We start from the raw sequence: 20305 nt of genomic DNA, 5'->3' as shown, positions 1-20305 counted from the left end.
TGTTTGACCTGTAGCCAGTGGAGCTGGGCCCGGAGACTTCTCTGATGAGGCGACTGTTTAAACTCCACCTGGATCCCAGACAGGAAGTTCCTCCTGATTCTACTGGAAAAGGGCTGACGCATCACCATGGGAACCTTCCCAAAGTTCACCTGCATGGGTAAAGGAGGTAAATATTCACGTTCTCCAGTCTCCCCCACCCCGGGTCCGTCTCCCCCCTACCCAGGTGTTCTCCCCCTACCCCGTGTCCCCCTACCCCGTCTCGACTACCCCGTGTCCATCTCCCCCTACCCCGTGTCCGTCTCCCCCCTACCCCGTCTCCCCCACCCGTGTCCGTCTCCCCCCTACCCCGTGTCCGTCTCCCCCCTACCCCCGTGTCCGTCTCCCCCTACCCCCGTGTCCGTCTCCCCCTACCCCCGTGTCCGTCTCCCCCCTACCCCCGTGTCCGTCTCCCCCCTACCCCCGTGTCCGTCTCCCCCCTACCCCGTGTCCGTCTCCCCCCTCCCCGTGTCCGTCTCCCCCTCCCCGTGTCCGTCTCCCCCCTACCCCGTGTCCGTCTCCCCCCGGGCCCGTGTCCCCCCTACCCCGTGTCCGTCTCCCCCCTACCCCGTGTCCGTCTCCCCCCTACCCCGTGTCCGTCTCCCCCGGGCTACCACCGTGTCCGTCTCCCCCACTCCCCGTGTCCGTCTCCCCCTACCCCGTGTTGAGGCTGTCAGTGTATTCGACATTGTGTTATTATTTCCTCACTAGATGGTTTAAATTTATTTTTGTCGTGAAATTAGGCTACTCGGGCAAGGAAAAAACTTTACCCAAATGTATCGCCCCGTTAGAAACTGTTTAAATTATTATTATTATATATATATTTCTAAACGTGAATCACATTTTTATTGTGTGTGACCCCAACGACATTCCCTGGGGTATACCTGCTCTATTCCCATAAAGTAGTTCAGATGGTTTGGGTTTTAGACATCTCTAATAAAATAGATCAGATGGTTTGGGTTCCAGACATCTCTAATAAAATAGATCAGATGGTTTGGGTTCCAGACATCTCTAATAAAATAGATCAGATGGTTTGGGTTTTAGACATCTCTAATAAAATAGATCAGATGGTTTGGGTTCCAGACATATCTAATAAAATATATCAGATGGTTTGGGTTCCAGACATCTCCTGTCTAGAAGAGTCCTATATATTTTGGGATCTAACCCATGTTAACAAACTGTCTGGTTCTGTTAAATCCAGATCAGTATAATAAACTGGTCTCAGTTGATACACCACCCCCCCCTTGTGTGTCCGTAATGCCCTCTATAACAAAATATGGATGCCTTGCGGCCAAAGTGGCCCGTTGTGCCCTTGGGCTGAATAATTACAAATCCCTTCTCCCGGCTGCCAATTAACGTAGCCTCCTCCGAACCAACTCTGACTCACAGTGTGATGGTCATACCTGTAAGTTGGTCTCCAGTTTGACCCAGCCGGGCTCAGGTGTGCCTCCAGCCAGGTGTTTCTGGTAGGCCTTCTCCGAACCAACTCTGACTCACAGTGTGATGGTCATACCTCTAAGTTGGTCTCCAGTTTGACCCAGCCGGGCTCAGGTGTGCCTCCAGCCAGGTGTTTCTGGTAGGCCTTCTCCGAACCAACTCTGACTCACAGTGTGATGGTCATACCTCTAAGTTGGTCTCCAGTTTGACCCAGCCGGGCTCAGGTGTGCCTCCAGCCAGGTGTTTCTGGTAGGCCTTCTCCGAACCAACTCTGACTCACAGTGTGATGGTCATACCTCTAAGTTGGTCTCCAGTTTGACCCAGCCGGGCTCAGGTGTGCCTCCAGCCAGGTGTTTCTGGTAGGCCTTCTCCGAACCAACTCTGACTCACAGTGTGATGGTCATACCTCTAAGTTGGTCTCCAGTTTGACCCAGCCGGGCTCAGGTGTGCCTCCAGCCAGGTGTTTCTGGTAGGCCTTCTCCGAACCAACTCTGACTCACAGTGTGATGGTCATACCTCTAAGTTGGTCTCCAGTTTGACCCAGCCGGGCTCAGGTGTGCCTCCAGCCAGGTGTTTCTGGTAGGCCTTCTCCAACAGCCTGATGTTCCTCTGGTTGAAAGGCTTGCATCGGCTCTTCGGTCTCATCTCCCACACCACCCCAGAGCTGAGACCGACAGGCATCATCAAACAGCACCGTTCAGAGCAACACCTTCATCTACATCTGAGGGACCAACTTCTACACCACGGTCTGTACGTCTGTGACTATGGTTGGGTGTGTCTGACTGACTGTATCTGACTGTGTGTGTGTGTGTGTGTCTGTGTGTGTCTGACTGACTGTGTGTGTGTGTGTGTCTGACTGACTGACTGACTGACTGTGTGTGTGTCTGACTGACTGACTGACTGTGTGTGTGTGTCTGACTGACTGACTGACTGTGTGTGTGTGTCTGACTGACTGACTGTGTGTGTGTGTGTGTGTCTGACTGACTGACTGACTGTGTGTGTCTGACTGACTGACTGTGTGTGTGTGTGTGACTGTGTGTGTGTGTGTGTCTGACTGACTGTGTGTGTGTGTGTCTGACTGACTGTGTGTGACTGTGTGTGTGTCTGACTGTGTGTGTCTGACTGTGTGTGTGTGACTGACTGACTGTGTGTGTGTGTGTGTGTGTGACTGACTGTGTGTGTGTCTGACTGACTGACTGACTGACTGACTGACTGTGTGTGTCCGACTGACTGACTGACTGTGTGTGTCCGACTGTGTGTGTGTCCGACTGACTGACTGACTGACTGTGTGTGTCCGACTGACTGACTGACTGACCGTGTGTCCGACTGACTGACTGACTGACCGTGTGTGTCCGACTGACTGACTGACTGACTGAGTGTGTGTGTGTGTGTGTGTGGTACGTTACCTGGTGATGCCGACATACGCGATCTCCTGGCGGTTGTCGTTGTTGACGAGCGACAGGCCAAGGTTCTGCAGCGACACGTTCACTTCCTGTTGGAACTGCTCCAGCTCCTCCGCCTGCCGCGCCTTGGTCACCACGGCAACGTCCTCGGTGAAGAGCAGCACGCGCTGGCGACCATCCAGGAAGGACACCCAGTGGACCTGGGATAGACCGTCGTAGGCAAACTGACCACACTCATCCTGTATGGGGGGGGGACAGGCAAGGACAGACAGACAAGCAGACAGACAGGAGAGAGAGAGAGAGAGACAAGGACAGACAGACAAGCAGACAGACAGGAGAGAGAGAGAGAGACACAAGGACAGACAGACAGGAGAGAGAGAGAGACAAGGACAGACAGACAGGAGAGAGAGACAGAGACACAAGGACAGACAGACAAGCAGACAGACAGGAGAGAGAGAGACACAAGGACAGACAGACAAGCAGACAGACAGGAGAGAGAGAGACACAAGGACAGACAGACAAGCAGGCAGACAGGAGAGAGAGAGAGAGACACAAGGACAGACAGACAGGAGAGAGAGACAGAGACACAAGGACAGACAGACAAGCAGACAGACAGGAGAGAGAGAGACACAAGGACAGACAGACAAGCAGACAGACAGGAGAGAGAGACAGAGACAAGGACAGACAGACAAGCAGACAGACAGGAGAGAGAGAGACACAAGGACAGGCAGACAAGCAGACAGACAGGAGAGAGAGAGACACAAGGACAGGCAGACAAGCAGACAGACAGGAGAGAGAGAGAGAGACAAGGACAGGCAGACAGGAGAGAGAGAGAGACACAAGGACAGGCAGACAAGCAGACAGACAGGAGAGAGAGACAGAGACACAAGGACAGACAGACAAGCAGGCAGACAGGAGAGAGAGAGAGACAGAGACAAGGACAGACAGACAAGCAGACAGACAGGAGAGAGAGAGACACAAGGACAGGCAGACAAGCAGACAGACAGGAGAGAGAGACAGAGACAAGGACAGACAGACAAGCAGACAGACAGGAGAGAGAGAGACACAAGGACAGGCAGACAAGCAGACAGACAGGAGATAGAGAGAGAGACAAGGACAGGCAGACAAGCAGACAGACAGGAGAGAGAGACAGAGACACAAGGACAGACAGACAAGTAGACAGACAGGAGAGAAAGACAGAGACACAGAGAGACAAATCAAATCGTATGTCACATGGGCCGAATACAACAATTGTAGACCTTACAAGCCCTTAACCAACAATGCAGTTCAAGACAGAGAGAGACAGAGAGAGAGACAGAGAGAGAGACAGAGAGAGAGACAGAGAGAGAGAGACAAAGAGAGAGAGAGACAGAGAGAGAGACAGAGAGAGAGACAGAGAGAGAGACAGAGAGAGAGACAGAGAGAGAGACAGAGAGAGAGACAGAGAGAGAGACAGAGAGAGAGACAGAAAGACAGAGAGAGACAAAGAGAGAGAGACAGAGAGAGAGACAGAGAGAGACAAAGAGAAAGACAGAAAGACAGAGAGTGACAAAGAGAGAGAAATAGAAAGACACAAATATAGACAGAGAGAGAGAAAGATAAATACAACCCATATTTATGTTTATTTATTTTAACTAGTGTCCTTTAACCAATTGTACATCGTTAAAACACTATATATATATATATATATATATATATATATATATATATATATATATATATATATATATATATATATGTATAATATATGACATTTGTAATGTCTTTATTGTTTTGAAACTTCTGTATGTGTAATGTCTACTGTTAATTTTTATTATTTCACTTTATATATTATCTAACTCACTTACTTTGGCAATGTTAACACATGTTTCCCATGCCAATAAAGCCCTTGAATTGAATTGACAGAGACAGAGAGATATATAAAGAGACAGAGAGAGTTGGTTCAGTACTATCCGTTTCTATTTCCTTATCTTAGCTCCTCTCAGTTGGCATGGCTGGGTGTGTTACCTTAACCAGGACCAGTCCTCTCAGTTGGCATGGCTGGGTGTGTTACCTTAACCAGTCCTCCCAGTTGGCATGGCTGGGTGTGTTACCAGGACCAGTCCTCTCAGTTGGCATGGCTGGGTGTGTTACCAGGACCAGTCCTCTCAGTTGGCATGGCTGGGTGTGTTACCTTAACCAGGTCCAGTCCTCTCAGTTGGCATGGCTGGGTGTGTTACCTTAACCAGGACTAGTCCTCTCAGTTGGCATGGCTGGGTGTGTTACCTTAACCAGGACCAGTCCTCTCAGTTGGCATGGCTGGGTGTGTTACCTTAACCAGGACCAGTCCTCTCAGTTGGCATGGCTGGGTGTGTTATCTTAACCAGGACTAGTCCTCTCAGTTGGCATGGCTGGGTGTGTTACCAGGACCAGTCCTCTCAGTTGGCATGGCTGGGTGTGTTACCTTAACCAGGACCAGTCCTCCCAGTTGGCATGGCTGGGTGTGTTACCAGGACCAGTCCTCTCAGTTGGCATGGCTGGGTGTGTTACCTTAACCAGGACTAGTCCTCTCAGTTGGTATGGCTGGGTGTGTTACCAGGACCAGTCCTCCCAGTTGGCATGGCTGGGTGTGTTACCAGGACCAGTCCTCTCAGTTGGCATGGCTGGGTGTGTTACCTTAACCAGGACCAGTCCTCCCAGTTGGCATGGCTGGGTGTGTTACCTTAACCAGGACCAGTCCTCTCAGTTGGCATGGCTGGGTGTGTTACCAGGACCAGTCCTCCCAGTTGGCATGGCTGGGTGTGTTACCTTAACCAGGACCAGTCCTCTCAGTTGGCATGGCTGGGTGTGTTACCAGGACCAGTCCTCCCAGTTGGCATGGCTGGGTGTGTTACCTTAACCAGGACCAGTCCTCTCAGTTGGCATGGCTGGGTGTGTTATCTTAACCAGGACCAGTCCTCTCAGTTGGCATGGCTGGGTGTGTTATCTTAACCAGGACTAGTCCTCTCAGTTGGCATGGCTGGGTGTGTTACCTTAACCAGGACCAGTCCTCTCAGTTGGCATGGCTGGGTGTGTTACCAGGACCAGTCCTCTCAGTTGGCATGGCTGGGTGTGTTACCTTAACCAGGACCAGTCCTCTCAGTTGGCATGGCTGGGTGTGTTACCAGGACCAGTCCTCTCAGTTGGCATGGCTGGGTGTGTTACCAGGACCAGTCCTCTCAGTTGGCATGGCTGGGTGTGTTACCTTAACCAGGACCAGTCCTCTCAGTTGGCATGGCTGGGTGTGTTACCTTAACCAGGACTAGTCCTCTCAGTTGGCATGGCTGGGTGTGTTACCTTAACCAGGACCAGTCCTCTCAGTTGGCATGGCTGGGTGTGTTACCTTAACCAGGACCAGTCCTCTCAGTTGGCATGGCTGGGTGTGTTACCAGGACCAGTCCTCTCAGTTGGCATGGCTGGGTGTGTTACCTTAACCAGGACCAGTCCTCTCAGTTGGCATGGCTGGGTGTGTTACCAGGACCAGTCCTCTCAGTTGGCATGGCTGGGTGTGTTACCAGGACCAGTCCTCTCAGTTGGCATGGCTGGGTGTGTTACCTTAACCAGGACCAGTCCTCTCAGTTGGCATGGCTGGGTGTGTTACCAGGACCAGTCCTCTCAGTTGGCATGGCTGGGTGTGTTACCTTAACCAGGACCAGTCCTCCCAGTTGGCATGGCTGGGTGTGTTACCTTAACCAGGACCAGTCCTCTCAGTTGGCATGGCTGGGTGTGTTACCAGGACCAGTCCTCTCAGTTGGCATGGCTGGGTGTGTTACCAGGACCAGTCCTCTCAGTTGGCATGGCTGGGTGTGTTACCTTAACCAGGTCCAGTCCTCTCAGTTGGCATGGCTTGGTGTGTTACCTTAACCAGGACTAGTCCTCTCAGTTGGCATGGCTGGGTGTGTTACCTTAACCAGGACCAGTCCTCTCAGTTGGCATGGCTGGGTGTGTTACCTTAACCAGGACCAGTCCTCTCAGTTGGCATGGCTGGGTGTGTTACCAGGACCAGTCCTCCCAGTTGGCATGGCTGGGTGTGTTACCTTAACCAGGACCAGTCCTCCCAGTTGGCATGGCTGGGTGTGTTACCTTAACCAGGACCAGTCCTCTCAGTTGGCATGGCTGGGTGTGTTACCAGGACCAGTCCTCTCAGTTGGCATGGCTGGGTGTGTTACCAGGACCAGTCCTCTCAGTTGGCATGGCTGGGTGTGTTACCTTAACCAGGACTAGTCCTCTCAGTTGGCATGGCTGGGTGTGTTACCTTAACCAGGACTAGTCCTCTCAGTTGGCATGGCTGGATGTGTTACCAGGACCAGTCCTCCCAGTTGGCATGGCTGGGTGTGTTACCTTAACCAGGACCAGTCCTCTCAGTTGGCATGGCTGGGTGTGTTACCAGGACCAGTCCTCTCAGTTGGCATGGCTGGGTGTGTTACCAGGACCAGTCCTCTCAGTTGGCATGGCTGGGTGTGTTACCTTAACCAGGACCAGTCCTCTCAGTTGGCATGGCTGGGTGTGTTACCTTAACCAGGACCAGTTCTCTCAGTTGGCATGGCTGGGTGTGTTACCTTAACCAGGACCAGTCCTCTCAGTTGGCATGGCTGGGTGTGTTACCAGGACCAGTCCTCCCAGTTGGCATGGCTGGGTGTGTTACCAGGACCAGTCCTCTCAGTTGGCATGGCTGGGTGTGTTACCAGGACCAGTCCTCCCAGTTGGCATGGCTGGGTGTGTTACCAGGACCAGTCCTCTCAGTTGGCATGGCTGGGTGTGTTACTGGGTGTCCTCTCAGTTGGCACCTTAACCAGGACCAGTCCTCTCAGTTGGCATGGCTGGGTGTGTTACCTTAACCAGGACCAGTTCTCTCAGTTGGCATGGCTGGGTGTGTTACCTTAACCAGGACCAGTCCTCTCAGTTGGCATGGCTGGGTGTGTTACCTTAACCAGGACCAGTCCTCTCAGTTGGCATGGCTGGGTGTGTTACCTTAACCAGGACCAGTCCTCTCAGTTGGCATGGCTGGGTGTGTTACCAGGACCAGTCCTCTCAGTTGGTATGGCTGGGTGTGTTACCCTAACCAGGACCAGTCCTCTCAGTTGGCATGGCTGGGTGTGTTACCAGGACCAGTCCTCTCAGTTGGCATGGCTGGGTGTGTTACCAGGACCAGTCCTCTCAGTTGGCATGGCTGGGTGTGTTACCTTAACCAGGACCAGTCCTCTCAGTTGGCATGGCTGGGTGTGTTACCTTAACCAGGACCAGTCCTCTCAGTTGGCATGGCTCGGTGTGTTACCTTAACCAGGACTAGTCCTCTCAGTTGGCATGGCTGGGTGTGTTACCTTAACCAGGACCAGTCTTCTCAGTTGGCATGGCTGGGTGTGTTACCAGGACCAGTCCTCTCAGTTGGCATGGCTGGGTGTGTTACCTTAACCAGGACCAGTCCTCTCAGTTGGCATGGCTGGGTGTGTTACCAGGACCAGTCCTCTCAGTTGGCATGGCTGGGTGTGTTACCTTAACCAGGACCAGTCCTCTCAGTTGGCATGGCTGGGTGTGTTACCTTAACCAGGACCAGTCCTCCCAGTTGGCATGGCTGGGTGTGTTACCAGGACCAGTCCTCTCAGTTGGCATGGCTGGGTGTGTTACCAGGACCAGTCCTCCCAGTTGGCATGGCTGGGTGTGTTACCAGGACCAGTCCTCTCAGTTGGCATGGCTGGGTGTGTTACCTTAACCAGGACCAGTCCTCTCAGTTGGCATGGCTGGGTGTGTTACCAGGACCAGTCCTCTCAGTTGGCATGGCTGGGTGTGTTACCAGGACCAGTCCTCTCAGTTGGCATGGCTGGGTGTGTTACCTTAACCAGGACCAGTCCTCTCAGTTGGCATGGCTGGGTGTGTTACCAGGACCAGTCCTCTCAGTTGGCATGGCTGGGTGTGTTACCTTAACCAGGACTAGTCCTCTCAGTTGGCATGGCTGGGTGTGTTACCTTAACCAGGACCAGTCCTCTCAGTTGGCATGGCTGGGTGTGTTACCTTAACCAGGACTAGTCCTCTCAGTTGGCATGGCTGGGTGTGTTACCAGGACCAGTCCTCCCAGTTGGCATGGCTGGGTGTGTTACCTTAACCAGGTCCAGTTCTCCACTGCCGTGCTCCTGACACTTCCAGCTGAGTTTGCGGACCCCTGCAGGGTTGTCCCAGGCAAACCTCTGGGCTTCTCCAGGATTCAGCGCTCTGCTCTCTGTGGAACAGCTGGGGATAAAGAAGGTCAGGTCAAACGCAGAAGAGAAAGTCCAACTAAACACAACTCAGGGTCCTCCACTTGTCATGGCCAGAGGGGAAAAAACAGCACTGTGTTACTACAGGAATTCAAATACTGTATTGTAAGGGCCGGGGTTAGGAATATGGGTTACGGTGAGGGATATGGGTTAGGGATACGGGTTACGGTTAGGGATATGGGTTACGGTTAGGGATATGGGTTACGGTGAGGGATATGGGTTAGGGATACGGGTTACGGTTAGGAATATGGGTTACGGTGAGGGATATGGGTTAGGGATACGGGTTACGGTTAGGGATATGGGTTACGGTTAGGGATATGGGTTACAGTTAAGGAATATGGGTAACGGTTAGGGATATGGGTTAGGAATATGGGTTACGGTTAAGGAATATGGGTTACGGTTAGGGATATGGGTTACGGCTAGGGATATGGGTAACGGTTAGGGATATGGGTTAGGGATATGGGTTACGGTTAGGAATATGGGTTAGGAATATGGGTTACGGTTAGGAATATGGGTTACGGTTAGGGATATGGGTTAGGAATATGGGTTACGGTTAGGGATATGGGTTACGGTTAAGGAATATGGGTTACGGTTAGGGATATGGGTTACGGCTAGGGATATGGGTAACGGTTAGGGATATGGGTTACGGTTAGGAATATGGGTTAGGAATATGGGTTACGGTTAGGAATATGGGTTACAGTTAAGGAATATGGGTAACGGTTAGGGATATGGGTTAGGAATATGGGTTAGGGATATGGGTTACGGTTAGGGATATGGGTTACGGTTAGGGATATGGGTTACGGTTAGGGATATGGGTTACGGTTAGGGATATGGGTTACGGTTAGGGATATGGGTTACGGTTAGGGATATGGGTTACGGTTAGGGATATGGGTTACGGTTAGGGATATGGGTTACGGTTAGGGATATGGGTTACGGTTAGGAATATGGGTTAGGAATATGGGTTACGGTTAGGAATATGGGTTAGGGTTAGGGATATGGTTTAGGGATATGGGTTACGGTTAGGGATATGGGTTACGGTTAGGGATATGGGTTACGGTTAGGAATATGGGTTACGGTTAGGAATATGGGTTACGGTTTGGGCTATGGGTTAGGGATATGGGTTAGGAATATGGGTTACGGTTTGGGCTATAGGTTAGGGATATGGGTTAGGGTTAAGGGTCAGGTTCAGTCTCACCTCTGTCTGTAGGTGATGACAACCCAGGGTGTGTGGTTGATTATGTTAGGGTTAGGGGTCAGGTTCAGTCTAACCTCTGTCTGTAGGTGATGACAACCCAGGGTGTGTGGTTGACTATGTTAGGGTTAGGGGTTAAGGGTCAGGTTCAGTCTCACCTCTGTCTGTAGGTGATGACAACCCAGGGTGTGTGGTTGACTATGTTAGGGTTAGGGGTTAAGGGTCAGGTTCAGTCTACCCTCTGTCTGAAGGTGATGACAACCCAGGGTGTGTGGTTGACTATGTTAGGGGTTAAGGGTCAGGTTCAGTCTAACCTCTGTCTGTAGGTGATGACAACCCAGGGTGTGTGGTGGACTATGTTAGGGTCAGGGGTTAAGGGTCAGGTTCATTCTAACCTCTGTCTGAAGGTGATGACAACCCAGGGTGTGTGGTTGACTATGTTAGGGTTAGGGGTTAAGGGTCAGGTTCAGTCTAACCTCTGTCTGTAGGTGATGACAACCCAGGGTGTGTGGTTGACTATGTTAGGGTTAGGGGTTAAGGGTCAGGTTCAGTCTCACCTCTGTCTGTAGGTGATGACAACCCAGGGTGTGTGGTTGACTATGTTAGGGTTAGGGGTTAAGGGTCAGGTTCAGTCTAACCTCTGTCTGTCGGTGATGACAACCCAGGGTGTGTGGTTGACTATGTTAGGGTTAGGGGTTAAGGGTTAAGGGTCAGGTTCAGTCTCACCTCTGTCTGTAGGTGATGACAACCCAGGGTGTGTGGTTGACTATGTTAGGGTCAGGGGTTAAGGGTCAGGTTCATTCTAACCTCTGTCTGAAGGTGATGACAACCCAGGGTGTGTGGTTGACTATGTTAGGGTTAGGGGTTAAGGGTCAGGTTCAGTCTCACCTCTGTCTGTAGGTGATGACAACCCAGGGTGTGTGGTTGACTATGTTAGGGTTAGGGGTTAAGGGTCAGGTTCAGTCTAACCTCTGTCTGTAGGTGATGACAACCCAGGGTGTGTGGTTGACTATGTTAGGGTTAGGGGTTAAGGGTCAGGTTCAGTCTAACCTCTGTCTGTAGGTGATGACAACCCAGGGTGTGTGGTTGATTATGTTAGGGTTAGGGGTTAAGGGTCAGGTTCAGTCTAACCTCTGTCTGTAGGTGATGACAACCCAGGGTGTGTGGTTGACTATGTTAGGGTTAGGGGTTAAGGGTCAGGTTCAGTCTCACCTCTGTCTGTAGGTGATGACAACCCAGGGTGTGTGGTTGACTATGTTAGGGGTTAAGGGTCAGGTTCAGTCTCACCTCTGTCTGTAGGTGATGACAACCCAGGGTGTGTGGTTGACTATGTTAGGGGTTAAGGGTCAGGTTCAGTCTCACCTCTGTCTGTAGGTGATGACAACCCAGGGTGTGTGGTTGACTATGAGAGCTGGAGCAGCTCCATCATAATAGTCAGTGAAGCTGATCACAGTAGAGCTGTCTGAGATGTTCACGTCGACTATCACACCTCCATACTACAACAGACAGGAAGAGAGGTCACAGTTTAATAGAAACAACACCTCCATACTACAACAGACAGGAAGAGAGGTCACAGTTTAGTAGAAACAACACCTCCAAACTACAACAGACAGGAAGAGAGGTCACAGTTTAGTAGAAACAACACCTCCATACTACAACAGACAGGAAGAGAGGTCACAGTTTAGTAGAAACAACACCTCCATACTACAACAGACAGGAAGAGAGGTCACAGTTTAATAGAAACAACACCTCCATACTACAACAGACAGGAAGAGAGGTCACAGGGGATAAGAACACCTCCATACAACAGACAGGAAGAGAGGTCACAGGGGATAACAACACCTCCATACTACAACAGACAGGAAGAGAGGTCACAGTTTAATAGAAACAACACCTCCATACTACAACAGACAGGAAGAGAGGTCACAGTTTAATAGAAACAACACCTCCATACTACAACAGACAGGAAGAGAGGTCACAGTTTAATAGAAACAACACCTCCATACTACAACAGACAAGAAGAGAGGTCACAGTTTAATAGAAACAACACCTCCATACTACAACAGACAGGAAGAGAGGTCACAGGGGATAACAACACCTCCATACTACAACAGACAGGAGGAGAGGTCACAGTTTAATAGAAACAACACCTCCATACTACAACAGACAGGAAGAGAGGTCACAGTTTAATAGAAACAACACCTCCAAACTACAACAGACAGGAAGAGAGGTCACAGTTTATTAGAAACAACACCTCCAAACTACAACAGACAGGAAGAGAGGTCACAGTTTAATAGAAACAACACCTCCATACTACAACAGACAGGAAGAGAGGTCACAGTTTAATAGAAACAACACCTCCATACTACAACAGACAGGAAGAGAGGTCACAGTTTAATAGAAACAACACCTCCATACTACAACAGACAGGAAGAGAGGTCACAGTTTAATAGAAACAACACCTCCAAACTACAACAGACAGGAAGAGAGGTCACAGTTTAATAGAAACAACACCTCCATACTACAACAGACAGGAAGAGAGGACACAGTTTAATAGAAACAACACCTCCATACTACAACAGACAGGAAGAGAGGTCACAGTTTAATAGAAACAACACCTCCAAACTACAACAGACAGGAAGAGAGGACACAGTTTAATAGAAACAACACCTCCATACTACAACAGACAGGAAGAGAGGTCACAGTTGATAAGAAACAACACCTCCATACTACAACAGACAGGAAGAGAGGTCACAGTTTAGTAGAAACAACACCTCCATACTACAACAGACAGGAAGAGAGGTCACAGTTGATAAGAAACAACACCTCCATACTACAACAGACAGGAAGAGAGATCACAGTTTAATAGAAACAACACCTCCATACTACAACAGACAGGAAGAGAGGTCACAGTTTAATAGAAACAACACCTCCATACTACAACAGACAGGAAGAGAGGTCACAGTTTAATAGAAACAACACCTCCAAACTACAACAGACAGGAAGAGAGGACACAGTTTAATAGAAACAACACCTCCATACTACAACAGACAGGAAGAGAGGTCACAGTTGATAAGAAACAACACCTCCATACTACAACAGACAGGAAGAGAGGTCACAGTTTAATAGAAACAACACCTCCAAACTACAACAGACAGGAAGAGAGGACACAGTTTAATAGAAACAACACCTCCATACTACAACAGACAGGAAGAGAGGTCACAGTTGATAAGAAACAACACCTCCATACTACAACAGACAGGAAGAGAGGTCACAGTTTAATAGAAACAACACCTCCAAACTACAACAGACAGGAAGAGAGGTCACAGTTTAGTAGAAACAACACCTCCATACTACAACAGACAGGAAGAGGACACAGTTTAATAGAAACAACACCTCCAAACTACAACAGACAGGAAGAGAGGTCACAGTTTAATAGAAACAACACCTCCAAACTACAACAGACAGGAAGAGAGGTCACAGGGGATAACAACACCTCCAAACTACAACAGACAGGAAGAGAGGTCACAGTTTAATAGAAACAACACCTCCATACTACAACAGACAGGAAGAGAGGTCACAGTTTAGTAGAAACAACACCTCCATACTACAACAGACAGGAAGAGGTCACAGTTTAATAGAAACAACACCTCCATACTACAACAGACAGGAAGAGAGGTCACAGTTTAATAGAAACAACACCTCCATACTACAACAGACAGGAAGAGGTCACAGTTTAATAGAAACAACACCTCCATACTACAACAGACAGGAAGAGAGGTCACAGTTTAATAGAAACAACACCTCCATACTACAACAGACAGGAAGAGAGGTCACAGTTTAATAGAAACAACACCTCCATACTACAACAGACAGGAAGAGGTCACAGTTTAATAGAAACAACACCTCCATACTACAACAGACAGGAAGAGAGGTCACAGTTTAGTAGAAACAACACCTCCAAACTACAACAGACAGGAAGAGAGGTCACAGTTTAATAGAAACAACACCTCCATACTACAACAGACAGGAAGAGAGGTCACAGTTGATGATAACACCTCCATACTACAACAGACAGGAAGAGAGGTCACAGTTTAATAGAAACAACACCTCCATACTACAACAGACAGGAAGAGAGATCACAGTTGATGATAACACCTCCATACTACAACAGACAGGAAGAGAGGTCACAGTTGATGATAACACCTCCATACTACAACAGACAGGAAGAGGTCACAGTTTAATAGAAACAACACCTCCAGACTACAACAGACAGGAAGAGAGGTCACAGTTTAATAGAAACAACACCTCCAAACTACAACAGACAGGAAGAGAGATCACAGGGGATGACAACACCTCCATACTACAACAGACAGGAAGAGAGGTCACAGTTTAATAGAAACAACACCTCCATACTACAACAGACAGGAAGAGAGGTCACAGTTTAATAGAAACAACACCTCTATACTACAACAGACAGGAAGAGAGGTCACAGTTTAATAGAAACAACACCTCCATACTACAACAGACAGGAAGAGGTCACAGTTTAATAGAAACAACACCTCCATACTACAACAGACAGGAAGAGAGGTCACAGTTTAGTAGAAACAACACCTCCAAACTACAACAGACAGGAAGAGAGGTCACAGTTTAATAGAAACAACACCTCCATACTACAACAGACAGGAAGAGAGGTCACAGTTGATGATAACACCTCCATACTACAACAGACAGGAAGAGAGGTCACAGTTTAATAGAAACAACACCTCCATACTACAACAGACAGGAAGAGAGATCACAGTTGATGATAACACCTCCATACTACAACAGACAGGAAGAGAGGTCACAGTTGATGATAACACCTCCATACTACAACAGACAGGAAGAGGTCACAGTTTAATAGAAACAACACCTCCAGACTACAACAGACAGGAAGAGAGGTCACAGTTTAATAGAAACAACACCTCCAAACTACAACAGACAGGAAGAGAGATCACAGGGGATGACAACACCTCCATACTACAACAGACAGGAAGAGAGGTCACAGTTTAATAGAAACAACACCTCCATACTACAACAGACAGGAAGAGAGGTCACAGTTTAATAGAAACAACACCTCTATACTACAACAGACAGGAAGTGAGGACACAGTGGATAAGAAACAACACCTCCATACTACAACAGACAGGAAGTGAGGACACAGTGGATAAGAAACAACACCTCCATACTACTACAGACAGGAAGAGAGGTCACAGTTTAATAGAAACAACACCTCCATACTACAACAGACAGGAAGAGAGGTCACAGTTTAATAGAAACAACACCTCCATACTACTACAGACAGGAAGAGAGGTCACAGTTTAATAGAAACAACACCTCCATACTACAACAGACAGGAAGAGAGGTCACAGTTTAATAGAAACAACATCTCCATACTACAACAGACAGGAAGAGAGGTCACAGTTGATAAGAAACAACACCTCCATACTACAACAGACAGGAAGAGAGGTCACAGTTGATAAGAACATCTCCATACTACAACAGACAGGAAGAGAGGTCACAGTTGATAAGAACATCTCCATACTACAACCGACAGGAAGAGAGGTCACAGTTGATAAGAACATCTCCATACTACAGACAGGAAGAGAGATCACAGTTGATAAGAACATCTCCATACAACAGACAGGAAGTGAGGTCACAGTTGATAAGAAACAACATTGGAAAGATGCATCTGATCCTTCAAGGCCATTGCAGACAGACAACAAAGGTAATGACTTGTAAATGAGAATGTGTTCTGTTGTCAGTGAATGAACCTGTTAAAGATCAGGTCAGTGATATGTACCTGACTGGTCCACGCCCAGCAGACAGGAAGTGAGGTCAGTGATATGTAGCTGATTGGTCCACGCCCAGCAGACAGGAAGTGAGGTCAGTGATATGTAGCTGACTGGTCCACGCCCAGCAGACAGGAAGTGAGGTCAGTGATATGTAGCTGATTGGTCCACGCCCAGCAGACAGGAAGTGAGGTCAGTGATATGTACCTGACTGGTCCACGCCCAGCAGACAGGAAGTGAGGTCAGTGATATGTAGCTGACTGGTCCACGCCCAGCAGACAGGAAGTGAGGTCAGTGATATGTAGCTGACTGGTCCACGCCCAGCAGACAGGAAGTGAGGTCAGTGATATGTGGCTGACTGGTCCACGCCCAGCAGACAGGAAGTGAGGTCAGTGATATGTGGCTGACTGGTCCACGCCCAGCAGACAGGAAGTGAGGTCAGTGATATGTGGCTGACTGGTCCACGCCCAGCAGACAGGAAGTGAGGTCAGTGATATGTACCTGACTGGTCCACGCCCAGCAGACAGGAAGTGAGGTCAGTGATATGTACCTGACTGGTCCACGCCCAGCAGACAGGAAGTGAGGTCAGTGATATGTGGCTGACTGGTCCACGCCCAGCAGACAGGAAGTGAGGTCAGTGATATGTGGCTGACTGGTCCACACCCAGCAGACAGGAAGTGAGGTCAGTGATATGTGGCTGACTGGTCCACACCCAGCAGACAGGAAGTGAGGTCAGTGATGTGTGGCTGACTGGTCCACGCCCAGCAGACAGGAAGTGAGGTCAGTGATATGTGGCTGACTGGTCCACACCCAGCAGACAGGAAGTGAGGTCAGTGATATGTGGCTGACTGGTCCACGCCCAGCAGACAGGAAGTGAGGTCAGTGATATGTGGCTGACTAGTCCACGCCCAGCAGACAGGAAGTGAGGTCAGTGATATGTAGCTGACTGGTCCACGCCCAGCAGACAGGAAGTGAGGTCAGTGATATGTGGCTGACTGGTCCACGCCCAGCAGACAGGAAGTGAGGTCAGTGATATGTGGCTGACTGGTCCACGCCAGCAGACAGGAAGTGAGGTCAGTGATATGTAGCTGACTGGTCCACGCCCAGCAGACAGGAAGTGAGGTCAGTGATATGTGGCTGACTGGTCCACGCCCAGCAGACAGGAAGTGAGGTCAGTGATATGTGGCTGACTGGTCCACGCCCAACAGACAGGAAGTGAGGTCAGTGATATGTGGCTGACTGGTCCACGCCAAGCAGACAGGAAGTGAGGTCAGTGATATGTGGTGTATCTCCAGGGACACTGACCTGGTCCATGCCCAGCAGACAGGAAGTGAGGTCAGTGATATGTAGCTGACTGGTCCACGCCCAGCAGACAGGAAGTGAGGTCAGTGATATGTGGCTGACTGGTCCACGCCCAGCAGACAGGAAGTGAGGTCAGTGATATGTGGCTGACTAGTCCACGCCCAGCAGACAGGAAGTGAGGTCAGTGATATGTAGCTGACTGGGAAGTCCACGCCCAGCAGACAGGAAGTGAGGTCAGTGATATGTGGCTGACTGGTCCACGCCCAGCAGACAGGAAGTGAGGTCAGTGATATGTGGCTGACTGGTCCACGCCCAGCAGACAGGAAGTGAGGTCAGTGATATGTGGCTGACTGGTCCACGCCCAGCAGACAGGAAGTGAGGTCAGTGATATGTGGCTGACTAGTCCACGCCCAACAGACAGGAAGTGAGGTCAGTGATATGTAGCTGACTGGTCCAGCAGACAGGAAGTGAGGTCAGTGATATGTGGCTGACTGGTCCACGCCCAGCAGACAGGAAGTGAGGTCAGTGATATGTGGCTGACTGGTCCACGCCCAACAGACAGGAAGTGAGGTCAGTGATATGTGGCTGACTGGTCCACGCCAAGCAGACAGGAAGTGAGGTCAGTGATATGTGGTGTATCTCCAGGGACACTGACCTGGTCCATGCCCAGCAGACAGGAAGTGAGGTCAGTGATAGGTGTATCTCCAGGGACACTGACAGGAAGTGAGGTCAGTGATATGTGGTGTATCTCCAGTCACACTGACCTGGTCCATGCCCAGCAGACAGGAAGTGAGGTCAGTGATATGTGGTGTATCTCCAGGGACACTGACCTGATCCATGCCCAGCAGACAGGAAGTGAGGTCAGTGATATGTGGTGTATCTCCAGGGACACTGACCTGGTCCATGCCCAGCAGACAGGAAGTGAGGTCAGTGATATGTGGTGTATCTCCAGGGACACTGACCAGATCCATGCCCAGCAGACAGGAAGTGAGGTCAGTGATAGGTGTATCTCCAGGGACACTGACCTGATCCATGCCCAGCAGACAGGAAGTGAGGTCAGTGATATGTGGTGTATCTCCAGGGACACTGACCTGATCCATGCCCAGCAGGGTGCCGTTGTCCTGCTTGTTGAAGAAGAAGGACTTGGACTTGGAGTCTGAGCCCACGACCCTGACACACAGCTTCCCTGTGATCAACTCTGGCCAGAGGGGGAGGCACTGGAGACACAGGGAAGACAACAAGGTCAGTCAGTCAGACAGTCGGACACAGGGAAGACAACAGCCGGACACAGGGAAGACAACAGCCGGACACAGGGAAGACAACAGACAGACACAGGGAAGACAACAGTCAGACAGAGGCACACGCTCATCATGCGTTCATTATTACATTCACACACACACACGGTCGGTCCTCACCTCTGTAGAGGAGATGTAGTGCCACTTCCCGTTGACGCTGCCCTCCTCTGTCTGCACCTCTCCCACCTCCAGCTCGTAGGAAGACTTGTTGACCAGCGTGAAGAACGGACTCATGGTCACCATCTTGGTCAGGTTGAAACTACTCATTTGAATGCTGACGCCAACCTACAAAACACATGACTCGTACTGTCAGACTGTCTGTCCTTCACCACGAGGCTGTCGTGTTAAAACACATGACTCATACTGTCAGACTGTCCTTCACAACGAGGCTGTCGTGTCTCAGTTAAAACACATGACTCAGACTGTCAGACTGTCTGTCCTTCACAACGAGGCTGTCGTGTTAAAACACATGACTCAGACTGTCAGACTGTCTGTCCTTCACAACGAGGCTGTCGTGTCTCAGTTAAAACACATGACTCAGACTGTCAGACTGTCTGTCCTTCACAACGAGGCTGTCGTGTCTCAGTTAAAACACAGATCATCACAGGGTTTGAGTCCTGCATGAGGCCACTGGATGTGTTCACCGTAAGTCACTTGGATAAAGCATTATGTGTGAAATAAAACCATTCTGGAGTTGTGACTGTTTTTACTATGTTGTCATTTCCTCACCAGGTAGTCCATGGTGTTGGCAGGGCATCTGACACACCCATAACTCCCCACCGTATCCAATGAGAAGCCATCAGACCAGGAACTGGTGGACACACAGAGCTGCAGCTGTAGAAAGACAACGCCCAGCGTTACTGAGAGAAGCAGCTGATCTAAGAGGGGAAAACACTTTAAAAGATGCTGTCTGATCTGGGAACCAGGGAGCAGAACGGTTTTTGAGAAACACCGTGAGACACTGAAAGACACGCCCCACCTCACTTTAAAAGATGAAAGACTGTCTGATCTGGGATGTATCAAATTCAGGGAGAACAGAAAGGTTTCAGAGAAACACCGTGAGACACTGAAAGAACTGAAAGACACGCCCCCCAGAGAGAGAACTGAAAGACACGCCCCTCAGAGAGAGAACTGAAAGACACGCCCCCTCAGAGAGAACTGAAAGACACGCCCCCTTCAGAGAGAGAACCACGCCCCTTCAGAGAGAGAACTGAAAGACACGCCCCCCTTCAGAGAGAGAACTGAAAGACACGCCCCCTTCAGAGAGAGAACTGAAAGACACGCCCCCTCAGAGAGAGAACTGAAAGACACGCCCCCCCTCAGAGAGAGAACTGAAAGACCCCCCCCTCAGAGAGAGAACTGAAAGACACGCCCCTTCAGAGAGAGAACTGAAAGACACGCCCCCTTCAGAGAGAGAAGACACTGAAAGACACGCCCCCCCTTCAGAGAGAGAACTGAAAGACACGCCCCTTCAGAGAGAGAGCTTAATGTGACATTTTTTAACATTTATTTTTTATTTTTTTACTAAAGGATAGATTTG

At 49.7% G+C, this 20305-nt stretch overlaps 1 protein-coding gene across 1 annotated transcript in view; it reads right to left on the bottom strand.

The window, feature by feature from the left end:
* The window catches only part of LOC135537569 (intermembrane lipid transfer protein VPS13C-like), a 94017-nt gene that overhangs the window by 48565 nt on the left and 25147 nt on the right, over window positions 1-20305 (bottom strand). The window contains 8 exon segments of the mRNA XM_064963700.1: window positions 9-149; window positions 1990-2137; window positions 2880-3115; window positions 8990-9119; window positions 11700-11833; window positions 18562-18687; window positions 18886-19050; window positions 19495-19599. Coding sequence (XP_064819772.1) covers window positions 9-149; window positions 1990-2137; window positions 2880-3115; window positions 8990-9119; window positions 11700-11833; window positions 18562-18687; window positions 18886-19050; window positions 19495-19599 — 1185 coding nt within the window.

The sequence above is a fragment of the Oncorhynchus masou genome, unplaced genomic scaffold (assembly GCF_036934945.1).
Source record: "Oncorhynchus masou masou isolate Uvic2021 unplaced genomic scaffold, UVic_Omas_1.1 unplaced_scaffold_817, whole genome shotgun sequence".
Taxonomy (NCBI): Eukaryota; Metazoa; Chordata; class Actinopteri; order Salmoniformes; family Salmonidae; genus Oncorhynchus; species Oncorhynchus masou.
This window is presented reverse-complemented; position numbering and strand designations above follow the sequence as displayed.